We start from the raw sequence: 18,990 nt of genomic DNA on the forward strand, positions 1-18,990 counted from the left end.
GTTTTGTTTTGTTTTTTTGCTCAAACTCTCAGGCTTTTCTCAGACAATTACAAAAAATACTTCTACTTTTAAGTTCAGTTAAAAAATGTAGTGGAGTAGAAAATACAGATACCTGCTCTTAAATGTACTTAAGTAAAAGTAAAAAGTATTCAATTTAAAATGTTCTTAAGTAAAATTCATTTATACTTAAGTACAATTCTTTACTACTTTTACTTTATGTTCCACCACAAGGTTAAGTTATAGATAGTTATAGTGTTACCATCTGAGACGTACATTTGAAATTAAAACAACATTTAAAAACTAGAGCCATTATTAGTCTGTTTATTGCTTAAAGGTCTTATAATGTATTATGTAAAATTGACTCTTGTGAGCTTTAAATCATGTTAAAATACTGTTACCTCATGGACAATATAACTGGAGTTGTGTTTTGTTTCATTCAGACATGTAATCCTTTATTATTAGTTTGTATTTCCAAAGTTCAAAGTGCTCTGTGTTATGAAGTACTTTACAGCTACCTTTTATCTTTAACTCAGTAGAGAATGGAAATTCCAGGGCTGAAATCATCCAAATGATTCAAGTGAAGGTGTACGGAGTTTAAAAACAAAATGGAGCACTTCCTACATTACCAAATGACATCACAAGGTGGATCAGAGTGTTTTCTGTTTGAGAGAAAAACTCAGCCTAAATATGCAGAGTGTGTGTTAAACATGTGTGAATGAAAAAAACACAACTCCAGTTATGACCAGAAAAGGATAATGGGCCCTGCATATGCATATAAGAGGTTAAACTATTTTCATTTTCATTCAGTTAAAATCATTACATACGATATTTTACTACAAGCCTTGTCTACTTTTTATGTTTTCTGAATTTGGTGAAGTTCCAGTTTTACTTGGACACAAATACGGCATGTGTGCAGGTAATTTCATAACTGTTACCTGGCAACCATAATGTTAACAAGAGCCAAAACTTGTCTGATCTGCACAATAGCTATGATTAAAAAATGAATGACAACACTTTTGTTTTGTTTATTAAAGGTTTAAACTGCCAGAAAAATGGCTTCCTTCCACATAAATTGTTCCTGCATTTTGGATGGTGTTGATGACAAAGGTAGAGCTATCCAGAAATACTTCTTGTAATTTTGCAGTTTTCTTCTCAACTTTTTCACAAACTGTCACTTAACTAAAATTACAGTAAAACCAAGTAATAATTAGAAAAACATGAAAACCTGTCATATGCCCTTTAAAAATACATTGCAGTGTGTAGTTTTGTGTAGTATGGCTTTAATGTGAATAGTTCTTACAAGCTGATTGTCCTTTCTTTCTTACGACACATATTTTTTTTTATATTTTAACAACAAAATATAGATATCTACAATCTACAACTGTGACCTAAAAGAGCTTTCAAATGTACAACTTGAATGCACAGTTGTTATGTAATTTGAGAACCTTGTTTGATACATGTTCAAATGCATTATGACTAAAATCTTTGGAAATTTGAAGCAGAAAAAATTGCTATGAAATGTGTTTAAGTATGGAGCTCAACAGTACCATGCCCAGAAGTAAATTTCTCACAAATGTTTCCTCTATTACGAAAAAATAAAATAAAAACAAATACAAATTTAAAATTAAAACTTAAAATCTGTTTCTGAAACTTTATGAACATGAGCTAGCCTAGCACCAGTGACCTCTGCAAATACAAGGACTGGATGGAATATTTTAAAAAGTGTCTCCACACGTCTCCAACACTCTGGCTCACTAGGAAATTAGGTCCTATGTCCAAAATTCTGGACTGTCCCTTTAAAGCATTTTGCAGAATCTTGTATTTTCAGTGTGCTGTTTGAACTTAAAACAACTGTGGTATGGATAATCACCAAGTATCTGGTTAGCCTCAGTTTCTGGTTTGTACTCTTATTATTTATTTTTATTAATTTCTAAAACCAGAGTGGGGTGTCACTGTTGAGCTCCGTTCTGCTAGAACCTCAAGTCAAAAGAATTAATGTGTTAAGTGTTTTTTTTCCCCCCCATTATAAATAACTTTATGGTTTAATTTAGGTTACATCTTATTTTCTGTTATTACAGGCTACATTTAAGATCTTTTTAAGGGTAACTATCATTGACTTTATTTTCCCCTCCGAAATCATGACATTTTTAAATAAATGAATTACTCAGTGACATTTCTTTTTCACATTTAATAAATAATAAGTTGTGAATGCTCTGAAGCTCTGCAGACTTTAATCTCACTCCCAAATATAAATATACATGGCCTATTAGCTCCATGCAAGTACAGCTAAGAAGAACAGGCCCACACAACTGTCACTCATCAGACAAGAGAGAAGGATGGTGCTACAGGTACTTGATAGACTACCTATAATAACCTGTCAACCTATAGCTTAGTCATTTCTGTAAAACTCAAAGTGCAAGGAAGAATCATTAAAATAGTGTTTTCATACAATCAGTAAGGCAATATAATTGGTTTAAAGTGGCAGGTTTTCATGTTTTTCTTAATTACATAGTTTGGTGGTATAGTATTTGTGGTAAATATGTATCATAGTTTTACATCAGTAGTGGCATTTCATGGGGAAAAAGATGAGGAAAAACAAAAACAATAAATACAGGAAGCAGCTGTGAGTTTTAAAACAACATGCAGACACACAAGGAAGGGATATTTACTGCGGTCAGGTCCAACAAGTGAACTTCTAATGTAGTGAACTTTTAATGTAAAATCTTAAATATAATGATGTTAACTATGTTTCAGTACAATGTCTCATGTTCTTTCTACAAAGTAAAAAGCATAGACATACATCTACACATCTATACACATCTATACTTCACATGCCCATGAAACCACCTGAACCAACCGTTGCTGAAGTCATTGTCCCGACGCCCTATTGTGTGTGATTGGGTTGATAGAACAATCTCAGTCTCAGTCTCAATATTGAATCATGATTTCAATAGAGCTGATGTGTTCCAGCTCCTGCCCTAGTATTATTCTTTTTCTCCTGCACTTATTCTACCTGCACTGACTGTGAAGGCTCAGAGATGAAACCTTTCACTGTAGAATCTTTGAGCTTGTCTTGTGTGTATGGTGTGTGTGTGTGTGTGTGTGTGCGTGCGACAGTGTGCGGCCTCTCTCTGGCACATGGTCCAGTGTTATTCAGCCCACGTCCCTGGAGCTCATCACCTCATTAGACTCTAGGCTTAATGTGAGGTGTACAGAGCTGGCTATGAAAAGATAGGAACAAAGCCCTCTGGTTCACTTAAGGTCACAAGAAAGAATAGAGCTTGTCTTTTCCCCCTGTATTTAACCAAGTAGTTTAAAATGTCTCCTGTCTTCATAGAAATCTTCAGGTCTGCGGCTGTGATAATGTTGGCTACTTATATGGCCTAAGAGGGGTAGAGTAGCCAACATTTGTAAAGGTGCACTGTGTAACTTTTCTGATGAAAGGTCCGCCACCTGCTTGTCTCCATGGATGTTATTGCTTAGCCTGAGATGTTCCATTGTATGACACTAAAGATATCCATGTAGCATTAACTCATTACAGGTGTTTCTGTTTCTCAAAAATACAATAATTTCTTCTATGAACAGGGGCAACTCTCCACAGATCTGAATTATAATGTAGCGCAGTGCTGTAACCTACTAGATTCCCTTCTGATAGATAGTTTATGGCTATACAATAGACAAAACAATTATATTTCCAGACAAGTAGGTGGTGGACCCTCCACGAAAAATGTTACGTACTGTACGTTTAAAATGTTGCAATAGAAGTAGAAGCAAAACGTAGTGATCAAAATGACTCAAATAAAGAAAAATCTTTGGAGAATCATTACTTAAATAATGACCAACGTTTTTACTCAAGAGTAACTAAGATAAAAGAATGGTGTCAGAAAACTACTCTGAAACACAGTACAGTACAGTATTTCTTCAGAAAGTTAATGAGTATTATATCCACCTGTTTATGGCAAATTCAACACAAGAAAAAGAGATTACTTTCACAATCTCATTTTATTTCAAGATGTATTTGTGTACAGCTCAAATGTTCTAGAGGAGTATGATTCACTCGAGTGCAGATCAATGATATGTCACCACAGACCTACTCTCTCACACCTTGAAATTAGACTTCCCCTGCAGCGCTGTACTTGTAAAACGCAGCTTCTGACAAATCGGCTAAAATTAGATACATTAAGAAGAAAATAAAATACATTTCCATATTGCAGTTGCACATAAATAAAAACAAACAGGCTAAGTCACATACATCAATGCTACTCTTAAGAGATGTATCATTTAAAGTGCTTTAGATTGGAGTCTATCAAAAGCATTCAGTTGCTTTTGTTCATTTGCATAACAGAAATGATATCGTACTGACTCTTTGTGGTTTTGCACAGCTCAGTGTCGATGTGGCTAACATTCCAGTATGGTTAAAACTGTGACCTTAGATAGTATCTGAGCGTATGTGAACATTTCAAAACATTCATAACAGATGCAGTGCTGCTGACAAAGTGCAACGCTGGGCAGTAGTGGTTGTTGAGAATTCATAGCCAGAAAATGTAGGTATATTTTTGACATTGCACTATTGGAGTCACTTATGTGCCTGTTCTTGTCAAATACACATTGTACAACATAGTCTATTGTCCTTTGACATCTTTCTTGGTCTTGAGTGAAATGTTACAATTTGTGAAATAAACTGATTTTGCATTTGGATTGATCCGGGCTGTGATGTGTTTTCTGCCCTGTTTGCTTCGCCGTAGCTCACTAGATGGATTGGCTGGAGAGCTAAGGGGGAGTGGAGACATTGATTTGCAGATAGGAAGCCTGGAGCTGGATTAGAAAAAAAAAATGGCTTGACATTACCTTTGGCTAGTGGGCATCTCTTTCATGCATACACACTCGCACACACTTCTGAGAGTGGCAACATTGGGGCAACATTGATTTCCTGTTTGGCTCTACTAAGCAATGAGAGGACTGGGTTGTTTTGTGAGCGGCAGCACACAAAACATCAGTGTGTGTGTGTGCGTGTGTGTGTGCATGCGTGCGTGCGTGTGTAGTCCAACTCTTAGAAACACCTTTACCTGTAGTGCCAAATACGACTCATCTTGATCGTAACGCGGGCCTGATTTCATCACTTGTTTTTCCGCCACTGCTCCTCCCATTATCTCATGCTGCGATCTTTCTCATCCTCTATATATCTCTCCGTCCTCTCCTTTTTTCATTTCCATTTGAAGCAATGGGCTTCTCCTGGCGCTGAAAAGCACTGTTGACTGCTTGGTTGGTTTGGCACATTGTTGGAGCGCCCAATAGGTAAACATGATTTATCAGAGGCTGGATCTGCTCATACACACGCACAAATACAAGAGGCAGAGCAATTTGGATATCTGGTGGCGGCCATCTTTGGTGACTACAAACACGTGAATGGCTGTGTATTTGTGAGCTCATTTTGCGACAGACACCAGCAGAGCTCAAAATGGAAGCCTTCATGTTTGATACGCTTTGTTATTAAACTTGTGCAGTATGGGAGCACACTCTGTTTGGCTGTGTGGTGTTCTGCTGTGTGCTATAGGAAGTGCGTGCTGTGTCCTGTAGTCTTTCTCTAGCTCTATGTAGGGAGCATTATTGGATGCAGTAGACCGGACCGTGCCAGAGGCGTACAGACGAGCGGGCACACGGCGTGACAGAGAAGCGAGCAGTGCCGCTGTCAGAAGACCTTTTTAACACACTGGTGCTCTCCGGTCGGGGACATTTTGGGAGCCACTGACTGCAAAAGGGTCTCAAGTAAAGGAGAGATAAACACAATTCTTCCAAACTCCCACTGAAACACCTAAAGCCCTGCAGGCTCCCTACCTGAAAATACCCAGCTAATACCTTTGATGTTCCCACAGCGATGTGCAGCAGCGGGACGGGTGGAAGACGGGGAAAATGACACAACCCTGACTCTGAAGTGCACTCTCACAGCTAATGAATGCCTCTCTCTGCTGTCATTGACACAAATGGGTCAAAGGTGCAGCGTTTGTAGTTTATTTAATTCAAGGTTCTTTTAAGTCAGACTTTGAGAGTTAGGCATTTCACCTGAGTTTACTGTAGCCTTTCTTTACTTACTTACTAGACTTGACGTTGTGAAACCTGTTTTAAGGATGACACTGAGAGCATGTGAGCTAATATCTGCAGGGAAATGAGCTATTCCCATTTCTGCTTATATGCTGATAAACAGTTAACATTGCACACTCCTGCAGTTTTGATTCCAGCTCTTTTTCTGCATTAATTCAGAAATAAAACTGCAAATAAGATTGCATCTTAGTTCCTATGAGATCTTTTCATTCCATACACTTCCTTAATGTGCCTTCTCTCTATATATCTCTCCCTCACTCTCTCTCTTTCTCTCCCCCCCTCTGTCTCTCTCTCTGTCTCTTTCTGACCTTTGCTTTAACACAACTAAGGTCAAATCCATGTCACCTCGCGCTACAACACTCCTCAGACCTGTGTCAGGGGGTAGCTCCTCTCCAGGACCCCACAGGCGCTGCAGTGGCTCATAGATAAAACAATGATCATGAATAATACATAGAGCTCATGGTGCCCTGGTGTGTGTTGGGTTAACAGTTGTCTTTTGGCGAATAGCCATCCTAATGCTGTTTATTAAAGGGACAAACATGTTGTGAGGTGGGACCTTACTATAAGATGATGTGGAGTGAATAAAATAAACATGTCACAGAATCAGTGAAGTGTAAGTGTTGATGGGAGAGTACTAAGCTCTTCAGGTTGTCTTTGGCTTGGGGAGGCCTGAGCGTGCAGTGGAGTTTAGACTCTTGGCTGTGGCGGGGTCTCTTTGCCTGCTGTGGCTGAACGCCTCTGGACTGGACCTGGGTAAATCCCTGTAAGGCCGGGGCACTAGAGTGCGATTCTCACTGGAGGTGTGCACTTGGGCTCCAGTGTTAAAGCAGGGCAGGCCTCTGGATGGAGGAGGCAGCAGCTGTCTGCTCTGCACAGGATGTCCACCAGCGCCCCCTGGCTTTAGCGCAGGGAAGGACACACGCTTGTGGAGGCGAGGGGGCTGCAGCACCCGAGAGCCCGCCAGAGCACTGGGTCCTGCAGAGACAGAGGAGGCCTGAGGCTCACCCTGAGGATCTGCTCTGACACCTGCAACAGCAGACTCCCCGTGTGGAAAGGAGGGGTACTGCAGCTGAGCGTTGAGCACCTGACTCAGCTCTGGGTCAGCTGTGACACGGTGAGGCTGCTCACTGCGGCCCCCGGTGCAGGCTGCTCTTGTTAGTCTTCCCTGGTGCTGAGGCTCTCTGAGGCTGGGCTTGAAAGGCTGTAGTATTTGAGGCTGCAAAAAACAGAGTGATTATTTTTTATAAGCAGCTTTGACAAGTTCAAGAAGTAAATGCATCTAATATAACACTGTATAAGGCTAAATACACTTTACACCCTTTATACCTATGAGTTCTATTCTGTGAAAACTGAACAGACTCTGTGTCTTTGTAATAAATTGAAGTCCTAACTACTTCTGGACCTGTTCAGACACAGATACATGCTATATATAGGATGACAGCAGGACCAATACAAGTGTCAGGTGCTATAAATGGGCCAGTTCAACTCTATGCACAACAAGAGCTCTGCACTCAGCTCACATCTAAGTCCATTATTAAATATTTGTGGAGCTGAACACTTCTCATTATCCAGAACATCAAAACAAGACACTATGGCTTCAAACGAGGTGAAACCCCCTCTGATAGCGCCACAGCTCAGACTCATTAGATGCTCTACACTGGACTTTGGATTGGATTCGATTGTACAAGAGCTCATCTTATATTCTCCCCCGACTGCAGCATCTGCTCCATTTGTTTATTTGGAGTTACTGAATCATCTGCAGATGCTCAACAAATCAACCCCTCCACTCTGACTCTCATTTATACGAACACAGACTACCAAAATAAAGGCTAACAATCAAACATAAAACAAACAATACAAGTTATTCTTCTTCTGTTTAATCTGTTACATCCGTGTAACTACCGTATACTGTTTCAAATTAGATTAATTGTCAAAACTATTCTATGTATTTTGAAGTGCAGTATATTTAGCTTTGGATGCTTCTTTATAGAGATTGAAGGAACTCACCCCTAGTTATTGTACCCATTCCTGTCTTAATAACCAAGATGTTTGAGACCACAGCTCCCCCTCCTGGTTAAGTTTTGCCTTGCACCCACTAAATCAAAAATATACTCTCCAATATCCAGTGTCTTTCTGGAATGTTTTGTCACAAATGTAACTGGTTTCTATTTGAGTAATTAGTCATTTGATAAATTTGTTTGGCTTTGACATTTTGTATCCCTTCCCTTTACTGATTTATTCTGTGAGTGAGTAAGCACTTTCTCCTGACTCTCCTAAAATAACAGCTTTGTTCCGCTTGAGGAGTGATGGGTTATGATGCCAAAGCACATTTGCAAATTAAATCAAGCATCAGTAAGCCCGGTGGCATTAGCGATGAAAAGTTGTTATGGCGTTTCCCTGTGGTTCAAGAAGGTCCAAAGTCCATTTAACATTAAAAATACAGGCATCTACTCTGTGGTGTAGGAACTTGTGGTATTCTTTCTATAGGCTCACCACCTTCATTTGCACTAAACAGCTGTCTGCGGCAGATACTAATAGAAGACGAGCGCTTCACTGGCAAGAACTCAATACCTGGGCTGCTAATGATAGCTATTTAGAAGCACTGTGAATCACCAGCCAGGTCTATGAAGGTCTCCTACTCAGGGGCACCTGGACATCTCAAGGGCCACACACACACATGTGCAGACAAATACAGAGAAGTGATACTGGTGGGATACCAGTGCAGAGGCCCATATATTATGGTCTCCGATCAGACATTTTTATGTGCTACTTAAGAGTGAGTAAGAGGAAGGGAAACAGCTCATACGTAATCAATTTTCCATAAATGATTTCTATTATTAAAATAAACATTGAATATTCGAGAAGCCAAAGTTTGGGACTAATCCAGTGCATGGAAAAAAGAAACCACAAGGGGAATACATCAGTGCATGCATTATTGTAATATAATGACAAAAATGCAATGAGCAGGAGGAATTCATTTCCCACTTTCATAAAACAAGTAAATGAAATTTGTGCAAGAAACACCAATAATGAATTGAATTCTAATTAAAATAGCAGAGCCATGGCCTAAAACTGTCAGACGTTTGAACAGAGAAGTCTTTGAGTTTGAATACAAGTGTAAAACTTAATAGAATGAAAAAAATGAAGCACTCATGCAAATGGAAGAGGACGTGCTGGTGTCACAACACATCAGGCCCAGGCACAACACAGCGTGCAGACGGAGAGAGGCCGCCTGTCGGCCACGTGTCAAAGGAAAGGTTACTGTACCACGCTTTGTCAGTGAAGAACTGCACTAGACTTTCCACTTCTCGGGTTAGGCGCAAAAAGACAAGACAAACAGTCAGCTTCTTTTACATTTTAGATCAGACACATGTTAGTAAAGAACTCTGAATCAAAAATTAGCACACAAAATCAGTCTTTTCATGTTTACAAAATGACAGCGTTTGGTTCCAGTCTTGCTCTGGAACTAGCTTGTTTCGGTACTATACAAGGAGGAGGCTGTGGGCTTTTGTTCATGTGACAAGACTAATGTTATTCTTTGGTTATAAGCTGTATTTTGCTACAGCCTCATATGATGAAAAACATGTCTCTAAATGTACAGTTGAAATAAGCAGTAAAGCCTGCATTCCCTTGGCTTTCCTTTTCAACATTCACCTTTTTCTCTCCCTCACATCTGTGCATTTTCCTTGGCCTATTTGCACACTGTGATTCTGTTTATTGACTTCCTCGATAAGCTTCTCAGCACAGCACAAAATAAAAGCTCCAACACTGACATAGCTAAAATCATTTTGATAGTTTGTGTCTGTTTCCAAGTGACTGTCTTTTGTAATAGAATAAGATTATTCAAATCTAGAGAAACCGATAAACAAGTTCCTGTTGTGAGCATCACAATGCAATGCTGTCAAAGATAAAATGCAGTGATTGTGTACAACAACGTGTTTATAAACTTTTATGAGCTGCGTATGCTGAAGACACCAGTATTTAAAGAGATTTGGGCAGAATATTACTGAAGGCTTCAGTCTGTAAAATAAAGTGTTAGGCAAACGGTTAGAGTGTTAGTAAACAAACAAGATGGAAAATTATTATTCAACCACAAAACCCCTGCTACAAAAATACTGGAAAATGTAAATGAATGTTCTGAATCTTTTTTCAGATGCTAATCATTCCCCACATGTTGAAAAAGTGTCACCACACTGCAGTTGTGTGTTAGTGACTCACTGTGTCTGTGCTGGGGCATGCTGGTGCGGGCCAGGCCTTGGGCTTGTGCCTGCCATGGGGACAGCATGGGGGTGGGCAGCACACCCTACGCAGAGAAAGACACAGGACAAAAGCATGACGCACAGGAAACACACAACATGCTCGCACCACACAAGTGTTTTATTCTGAGAGAGACATGTCTGTGATTAGGTTGTCCCAAATAAGGACGGCTGTCAATTTTATGATCTGATTCCAGACCTTTCTGCACTCAAACAGAAAGTAGAAGGGACTGGCTAGCAACTGTAACTTGGGAATTTGATGGTGACAGCGTCTTTGGATGCAGTTTTTATTTGGTCAAAGGTTCATTTCTAGATTTGTTTGTTAGTGTGTTAGCAATATAACTTAATACAGAATGATTGGATGATTTGAGGACTATATTTTAATTTACAGCTTCACACTAAAACATCTAAAACCTAAATGCTGTTTATTTAATTTCAACCTAACTGATTTATTTGACATATTATTTATTCTTATGTCACACCACAGACCAAACTGAACACAACACCTTCATCAGCAGTCAGTACATTGACAAACACATGCATTCATTGACACTCCATGTTAATGATGTGAATAATGTTACCCCCTGTTACATACACATTTCCTTTGCAACACTCACCTTAGGTTAGTTCACATGCAACAAGCAGTCCTTACAATCTCATTAATAGAAGTGGAGACATCATAACAGAGTTTTCTGTTGTCCTTAAGTAGCTTTGTGTCCTTGTCTATTACTGAGACCCATTATCACTATCATTCATCTTCAAGTCTATTTTGAAACCTGAGTTGTGTGGTGCTTTAGAGCCCATTAAGGGAAGTGTGTGTGCTGAAATATGTTTTAGGGGGGAATAGAAAGCTCTTATGTTGTCAAGCAACCTCCATATGAACTGTTGTTTCAGCTTTTCTTTTGTACAATATATTTTTACACAATATGATTAACACAATATGTTTCTGTCGGATAAACATTACAAGTGGCCAGCCATTGTATTTCAAGGTTCCAAATCTTACTGAGTGAACAAAGCTGTGGGTTAAGCTGTCTAAAGATGGTCCAGACCCCATGGGGAGAGGCAAAGTGAGGAGGCAGCAGAAATATCACGTTGAGCGGACAACGCGCTACTTTATCAAATGCTTTTCCAGGCAGGCTGTAAGCAACACAAATCAAAGACGTATAGAGCACACAATGTCTAAAAGAGAGGAAAATGAAAAAGCACAGAAAAGAGAGGTAAAAGTGACTTCTCAGCACGGCCTCCTGGTGCCACTGCTGCGAGGAGGAACGGGCCTGTGTCCTCTTCTGAAAACCAACAACTATTTCAGCAGGCGGTCTCCACAGAAACCTCCCATCGTGCCTTCATTTGTGGAGGAGAAAAACCTGAGGCACTGAGAACAAGAGGCTGTGTTGGAGGGCTTACAAACTATTCTGACATTGTCTGGCAGCTTTATTAGACCTTCAGTGCAACGTAGCTGGGCATCTTTCTATGTCCCCCTCACCTGCTCTGAGATGGTTCTTTTAGAAAGCCACTGGCAGACGAGCTAATGGCAAAGGAACAAAAAAAACATTTGAACAAATAAAATAAAAATTTTATTTCATTCCATCAAGTCTGTTATTTTTCTGATCCATTCGTGCACAAACCTTATTTTAGTGAGTGGTCAGTAGTAGGATCTGTCTGTGAAGAACTGCACTTGTGTTCACCATCACAAACGTGTGCAGTAGTAGTAAAGAATGTGCAGTGTAGTATGTGGCATAGTAGTGTATAGGGCCATTATGTCACATCATCTATTTCAATCTAAGTGGCGTGATCATAACAGACGAATCACAGATGAAGGTAACAATGACACTGCAAAGACATCTAACTTGAGTCATGGCTCGATCATGCACTGAACACTGTTTAATTAAGAGGACTGTTCCTATTTTAAGTGTTGAACATTGCTACTAGCTGGCACCATTTCATTTCCTTAAGCAGAGGCCTCGATACATTATGCATTAAATGAAAAGTAGTATATTGCGCAGTGGGGTTTCCTCCATAATGTAACACACTTTGAGGATCAGGTGTGTGAGTTGGTGTACATGGATTCCCAAAAGCAGATGGTAAAAGTGTCTAAGTAGTTGACAGATGAGAGAACGCGCTCTCCTCTGACACTTCACTATGTAATAATCAAAGATGACAACAAAGCCATGGCCCTGTGTGTGACCCAGCCTTTATCAGTCCCCTCCTCTAATCCACTGCACTTTTGGAGGTGGGCTATAGCTAACACCTCATGTCTCGCCACAATCTCTCACTTGACTGACTCAAGCAATTAGACTGTCACCTGTCTGCTGCCGTGCACATGCATTAATGGGGCCATATGGGTGTAAACAGCGCTGTCTGCGACCGAGGAGCTGGAGAGAGAGCATTGTTGGCGCTTAACCCGGGATCACACAGATTCTTTTCACCTGCAAATTAGCTGTAAAAGTTTGGAGCACATGCTTTATAAAACAGCTCTTATCTCTTATGGGTGCACTGGCTCTGTGCTTGGTTTTGTCTTTCACGAGCCTGTCTTTCAGCGTGACAGGAAATTGATCTAATTATAACGGAGGTGTCGGCTGGAGATGTAATGTCAGAAGGGGAATAACAGAGACAGGCATACGGAGTGAAAGAAAGAATCGGTGCAGTGTGAGAAGAGCACAGAGGAACCTGGAGGACTGTGAGGTTGGTGGGAGAGAGAGGAGAGGAGGCGATGAAGAGGAGGTTTTAAAGGCGTTGAAGAGTGGGAGGGGATCTGTAATTATCCTGTGTGTCTGCTGCAGAACAAAATGCTGCCGATTGTGCTGCCATCGCCTCAATGTTTGTTTATGAGGGTTAGAAGAATCAGGTTGGCTCTGTAGTCCTATGTGTGCCCAACTCATACCCCAAGTACTGCAGTCTCTCCACTCACTTGACTCCCAGACTCAGAACATCATTTGGAATTTGCAGCAAGAGGCAGCAGATGCACTGGAAACGTTTGTTGAGCAGTGATTGCAAAGAGTTGATCTGAGTGACTGATTTTTCAACAAGTGGGATTTAAGCCACTGAAAATCTGAAATTACAAAAGCACTCAGCTGTAAACTCTGGTTGTGTCTTGTACAAAGAAACAAACCCAAAACATGTTTAAATAAAGATCTGGGAAAGTCAATTGGCTTTGAGTGGATTGTGATCAAATACATAATGTCTGGCAAGAACACTGATTAAATCTGAAGGGCAATTCTGTTATTCAAAATAAGTTTTTATATAAACTACGAGAATGGCTTGAAGATAGCTGTAGGGGAAAAAATAACAATAGCAAATCCTTAAAATCCTCTGTCCAAAACTGTTGCAGGTCAAGGGGCCAGAGCATTTCCTTTGTTGTGCGCTTAACCTCAGTTCAAAGTGTAGAGAGATCCTCCTAGAGCTACTATTCAAGTTGTCAGCAGTGTTCGCTAGGCTCCCGATAAGGGCCTCGATAGCAGCATTAAATCTACACACAGGTTTGAGATCATGCCCTTTGACCTTTATATTATTGTTGTCTTCCCCTTTAGCTTAGCCCTTGATGATACTATCAAGAAGACTGCCCCGTATGCGCTACAATACGAAAGCACTTCATAAATCAGGCAAAATGAACAGGGCGCCGTAAGCAATGAAAAAAGGAACAATACTTGAGCAAATAAAAGCTAAGGTAGATTCAAGTTTAAAGGTAAACTCACAAGTCTCCACAAAAAGGTGTGTGAGAAATACAAAAGAGAAAAGCAAAGCACTGTTCAGAGATGGCTAAAGCCAACTTCGCTGGAGGTGCTATTCTAGTCAGTGTGCTCCCAGATCTTTCAGCATGTTTAAAGTAGGAAAGAAGACAACGCACTCGCCTCACCCTGTTTGTTTACCATGTTTGCCCTTGTTATTTTCATATAGTCCTTTGTGTACCTACAATGACAAATCCACTCTGTGTTCCATTACGAGACTGTTAATGTACACTAAAGCATTGAACGTTTACACAATCCTGTCTCCTCTTGCGCTCGGCCCTGGATTAACGGTTGCCATGGTAACTAACTGCTAAACTATGTGTGCAGGAGCGACACGCAGCTTGGTCACGCAGCTTATACTTGTTTGGTCTTTGATCCCACATGATTTGATGTAGATTTATAAAGATACTGAAATATTACAGGTGCCTCATGTAACTTTTCGACTGGGTGTCTGTCACCTCGAATGTTCCACAGTATGACATTAAACAGCTCTACTTTTACTCTACATTTATTCAATTACAGGTGGCTCTATAGTGCAAAAACACCTAGAAAAACAGGCATTCTGACTGTGAGTGGGGTTGCGTCTCCACAGGTCTGACCTATAAGTTGGTCTGGTTTGGTCTCTATGAAAATACAAAGGTTTAAAGCCACACTGTGAAACATTTCTGACAAAGCATCTCCATGGAGAATAGCAGGTGGCGGACTCTCCCCTAGAAAAGTTACACAATGCATCTTTAAACCCACATACACGTTTTTTTTCTCCTCTTTGTCTGAAAACTCTTCTTTCTCTGCACTACCCACCTGCCCCTGGACGTTGCTGCTGTCACTCTGTTGCACTGAAGGGTGGTCAATTAGAGCTGGGTTTACTCGCTGCCTGCCTGTGGCGCCACTGCACGGGGATCGATACTTGGCTGACAACGCACTATTATTGCCAGATACCCAGCAAAGATCTTTCTCTCCCACTCTTTTCTTTCTCTTATTTTCCAACCGTAATGCCTTTTCCTTTCTGCGAGGATTAGCCGCACGCTTCCTGTTCAGTGTATAATTGTACAGTAGGAGAGACAGACTGACAAGACAAGTGCCCAGCTAATGAAGTGTATTCCATAAAGAGGATGTAGTATAGTCAGCAGACGCCTCAGATACGGCTGGATAGATAGTGGCAGCAGGTGCATTAAGTAGAGTGACTCAGCAGGCGAAGGTTTAAAATAAAACCCTCAAGGAGCAGTAAAATGAGCTGTGATTGACAAATACTAATAAAGTTTGGAATCATACTTCCTATACGCACTTAACTATATAAATGCGTATGTGTATTCAGATGAGGTGCTGAGTGAGACTGCCATGTGTTTACTCACAGTGTTAGCAGGAGGTCTATAGGCTGTCTGTGTGGCCTTGTCATAGTGCTGCTGCTTCCGTTTGTCCATCTGCTGGTCACTGGTCCGCAGAGAGTGTGGCGCCCTCTGGTGGGGGCACTGACACCTGACCTGATGTCCCTGAGCAGGCTGAAGGGATAAAAGGGAAAAAAAATAAATAAAAGAGCATATTTCAGATTGTATTAAATGGAAAAGAGCATTTGACCTTCCTTATTTCACATTACTCTTTATTACAAGGATTTATGATTACTACTAGATAAGGCTAGTTTTCCAAGATTCAGGATTCAAGACATTCAAGAAATATATTTTCCATTCGTGCAAACACAATAGTGGTACCCACTGGAATTCTTGTGCAGGGCTCTCGGGCATTCAAGTAAAAACAGATAAAAAAATGCATTTGAGAAAAAATAAATAAATAAAAAATACATCTGCTAAGAAAATACGCATTAAGTACATCATTTGAATAGGGCCAATATTTAAAAGCAGCAGAGAAGTGGACCACTATTACTAATAAATACTGTATATGGCACATAATACTGTATATTGCACATAGTACTGTATATTGTACATAACAATGAGATAGCTAGTACTAAAGAAGTTTTCCATAAGTCCATTTTATTGATGACCTTCGTCTCTCCCAGTGGAAAGTATGTGAGGGCGCTTTCAACATTTCACACACATTTAATAAACCAGTGAAAATAACAAAGTCTGATGAACTTTGTGTTAACTCAAAGGGAATTGAACAAGCTGCTAGAACATGAGTCATGAATCTGACCTTCTGCATATATGTGTATAGAATATGTGCAGCACAGGACACGCATTGAGACTCCACTCTGCTCTTTTCTTTCTGTGTCTGGGGTGAAGGCCTAAACAATGGGCATGGGAGAGTGCTTATTCTAATTGGAGGAGGCATGTGATAGCTGCACTGCTGGACAGGACATCCATTGACATTTTGGTATTTGTGGATATGGTGTGGATTTGAATAATGTGAGCCGGGCATACAGCTGTTTGACTAACAAGGAGCTGGTCAAGACACTAATGAAAGACACAGAGCGTATGGAGGAGGTAAAGCAAAGCGAGCAGGGCTTCTGGATCACAAGGGTTAGTACAATCAAATGAAGAAAAGGAAACTATCTCCACTAATAAGGGCTGTATAAAGTACCAACATGTTTTTAAGATGCATACAGATTTTCTTATATAAATAATTAGGTTCCAATGGTTAATCTGAATGTAAAGGATTTAGAATCCCTGTTGTACCCTGATTTAAAAACACTAGAACAAACAGTCGAATGTTTCTTAAATCATGTGTCATTTATTTCAAATAGACATTTAAAATAGGTTTTGAAGCAGCAATAGAATCCCCTCTCATTAGTTTGTATCTATGGTTTTATGCTGGGACATAATGAACTATCTTTGATGACTACACAGTACATGTCATGTCCCAGTTTGAAATGCCTTTGATATACTTTATTCTCTTGTTGTAAAGTGGGATCATTTCAATCTGTGACCTTTGTGGTAAAAATGGCTAAAATATCTTGTTAGCACGTTCAGAAAGCTAATTTGCTTTTATAATGTAATTTTGAGTGCAGAGTGCAGGAGAAGTTGTCCAGATAATTAACATGCTTTCTTTATTGTGGCAAAAGCTTGTTATCACAGCATCGAACAACAAACATTTCTCCTGACTTGTCAGGCCAGAGTTTTTCTCTGCCTTAAAGTTGGTGGAAAGAACACAAGCCAGCGCTTTGTGTTCAGTGGCTCCTGTTTTCAAAGCCAGGTCCGGTGTAGAAGCACTCACCATTTGTTGGGGCTGTTGTTGTTGTAGCTGTTGACACTGCAGTGTGAGCTGAGCTATAGTTCTGTCTCGACTCTTCAGCTCCTCCCTGAGACCTTGCACTTCCTTAATCAGCTCCTGAAGCTGGGACGTACACAAACATATATACTGTGAATGCAGTGGACTATATAAATTATACATTATATTCGATCAATAACAGCGCTAAACTCCGCTCACCTTATCTTCAGCCTCCACCTCGGCCACATCATCTGGAGAGTCTGTATCTTCAAGCTAGAATAAAAATAATGTTCACTCACAGGCGGGAGTGACAGTAAACCGTGGATGTGACAAACACCTTGAGCACTATGTATTTACATAAGATGAAAGGTAAACATACACAACTTTCCCTTAGCGGTAAACTTCCTGAGGCACTGTATCCAATCAGCTTTTTAAACATTTGAGGTAAAGCCAAACCCCCAAAGAAATAACACATTGCTGCTTCTAATTCATAGCTCATCACCAAGATAAAAATATGAAAGAATTTGGTTTGGTTATTGTTTTTTACATGGGTCACTAGTAAGGATGAAGGCTTTTGACTTCATGTTACACCATAGAAATCATTTGACGCTTGTAACACTTGTCTTGTCTTATATTGTGCCATATTAGGAGGTGAAATAGAGTGTCTTTCTCTCCTGTAGTCTGTGGACCTCACCTGCAGTAGATCTCTGAGCCTGAGTAGGTGACTCTTGAGGGCGCTGCAGTCCTGGGACATGTGCTCCAGAGTGAGTTCATCCAGAGCTGGGATGTGGCCGTGCTGTTTTCCCTCAGAATGAAAGGGTCGTGAGGAAAACCTGGGTGCCTTGTAGCCGTCATAATGTTGAAAGCCGTGCATTCTGGGAAAACAAGGCAATATGTCACTGCTCTGAATCCATGAGAACAGTTTGTGACATTTAGTTTCAAACCTGCTGTTGTTGTGGAAGTGATCCGGGGCACTCCAGCGGTGGTGTCTCCGCCGTGGACCCAGGCGACCTCGCTCTGATAGCTCCACATGGGACATTTCTAAGTTAACAAACAAACAAACACAAAGCCACTATCAAGTAGACTGGAAATATATAGAAGCCCCTGTTTTACATTTAAACATTATGTTCTAAAAGTAATGTATACATGTGTCAGTCATATAGATGGAGGAGCTGGTGTGTTAAATCAGTATGCTGTCTTCCTTTTCCACCCTCTGGTTCACATATGGAGAAACTACTGCTTGAAACCCTTTGGTAATGAACAGTTCTGTATGTATTTCACTGAGCCTATAGAATATATCCATATAAATCATGATCTTATCCTTCTCAGTCCCTATTTCTTGCTACTGACTCCAACATCAAATGTGAGCACAGAGACACTGACAGACCATTCAGTTTTCAAGGAGGTAAAAGGACAACGTATTTGGGAACACTCAATAGCATATAGCTGTGAAATGAACCATGGCTGCAGCTAAATTGACAACTAACAGAGCGCAGTGCCAGGAAATCAAAAGGACCTCTGACCTCCTACTGTATATGTTTGAAAGTCTGTGGGCCGAGAAATAGATAAATGTAAGTGAGATCGTGAGAACAAATCCAAGGAATTCAGCGACCATGGTTAAAATACTTTACCGGGTGTCACCACAGCACAGTCTGACCCAGAGTGAACCTTCTACATTCCAGTGCTCTTGTCTGGTAAACTCCTCCTCATATATTAGCACATTGGGAATATAATCCAAGTAAAAAAGTGAA

The 18,990-nt window shown here is 40.4% G+C and overlaps 1 protein-coding gene across 3 annotated transcripts in view; it reads right to left on the reverse strand.

The window, feature by feature from the left end:
• Positions 1–4,021: 4,021 nt before the first annotated feature.
• The window catches only part of ccser2a (coiled-coil serine-rich protein 2a), a 30,434-nt gene continuing 15,465 nt past the window's right edge, over positions 4,022–18,990 (reverse strand). For 2 of the 3 annotated variants that reach the window (XM_055162733.1, XM_055162732.1), the window contains 6 exons: positions 18,184–18,280; positions 17,934–18,114; positions 17,459–17,512; positions 17,246–17,365; positions 15,433–15,579; positions 4,022–7,315 (listed from right to left, as the gene is read on the reverse strand). In XM_055162733.1, the coding sequence (XP_055018708.1) occupies positions 6,743–7,315; positions 15,433–15,579; positions 17,246–17,365; positions 17,459–17,512; positions 17,934–18,114; positions 18,184–18,280 (1,172 nt within the window). In that variant the 3' untranslated portion in view covers positions 4,022–6,742. Of the gene's footprint in view, positions 7,316–10,317; positions 10,403–15,432; positions 15,580–17,245; positions 17,366–17,458; positions 17,513–17,933; positions 18,115–18,183; positions 18,281–18,990 lie in introns of all 3 variants that reach the window. The other variant, XM_055162734.1, reaches the window with a different exon arrangement.

This window comes from Boleophthalmus pectinirostris, unplaced genomic scaffold (assembly GCF_026225935.1).
Source record: "Boleophthalmus pectinirostris isolate CB_2022bp ecotype Guang Dong unplaced genomic scaffold, ASM2622593v1 HiC_scaffold_5, whole genome shotgun sequence".
Taxonomy (NCBI): Eukaryota; Metazoa; Chordata; class Actinopteri; order Gobiiformes; family Gobiidae; genus Boleophthalmus; species Boleophthalmus pectinirostris.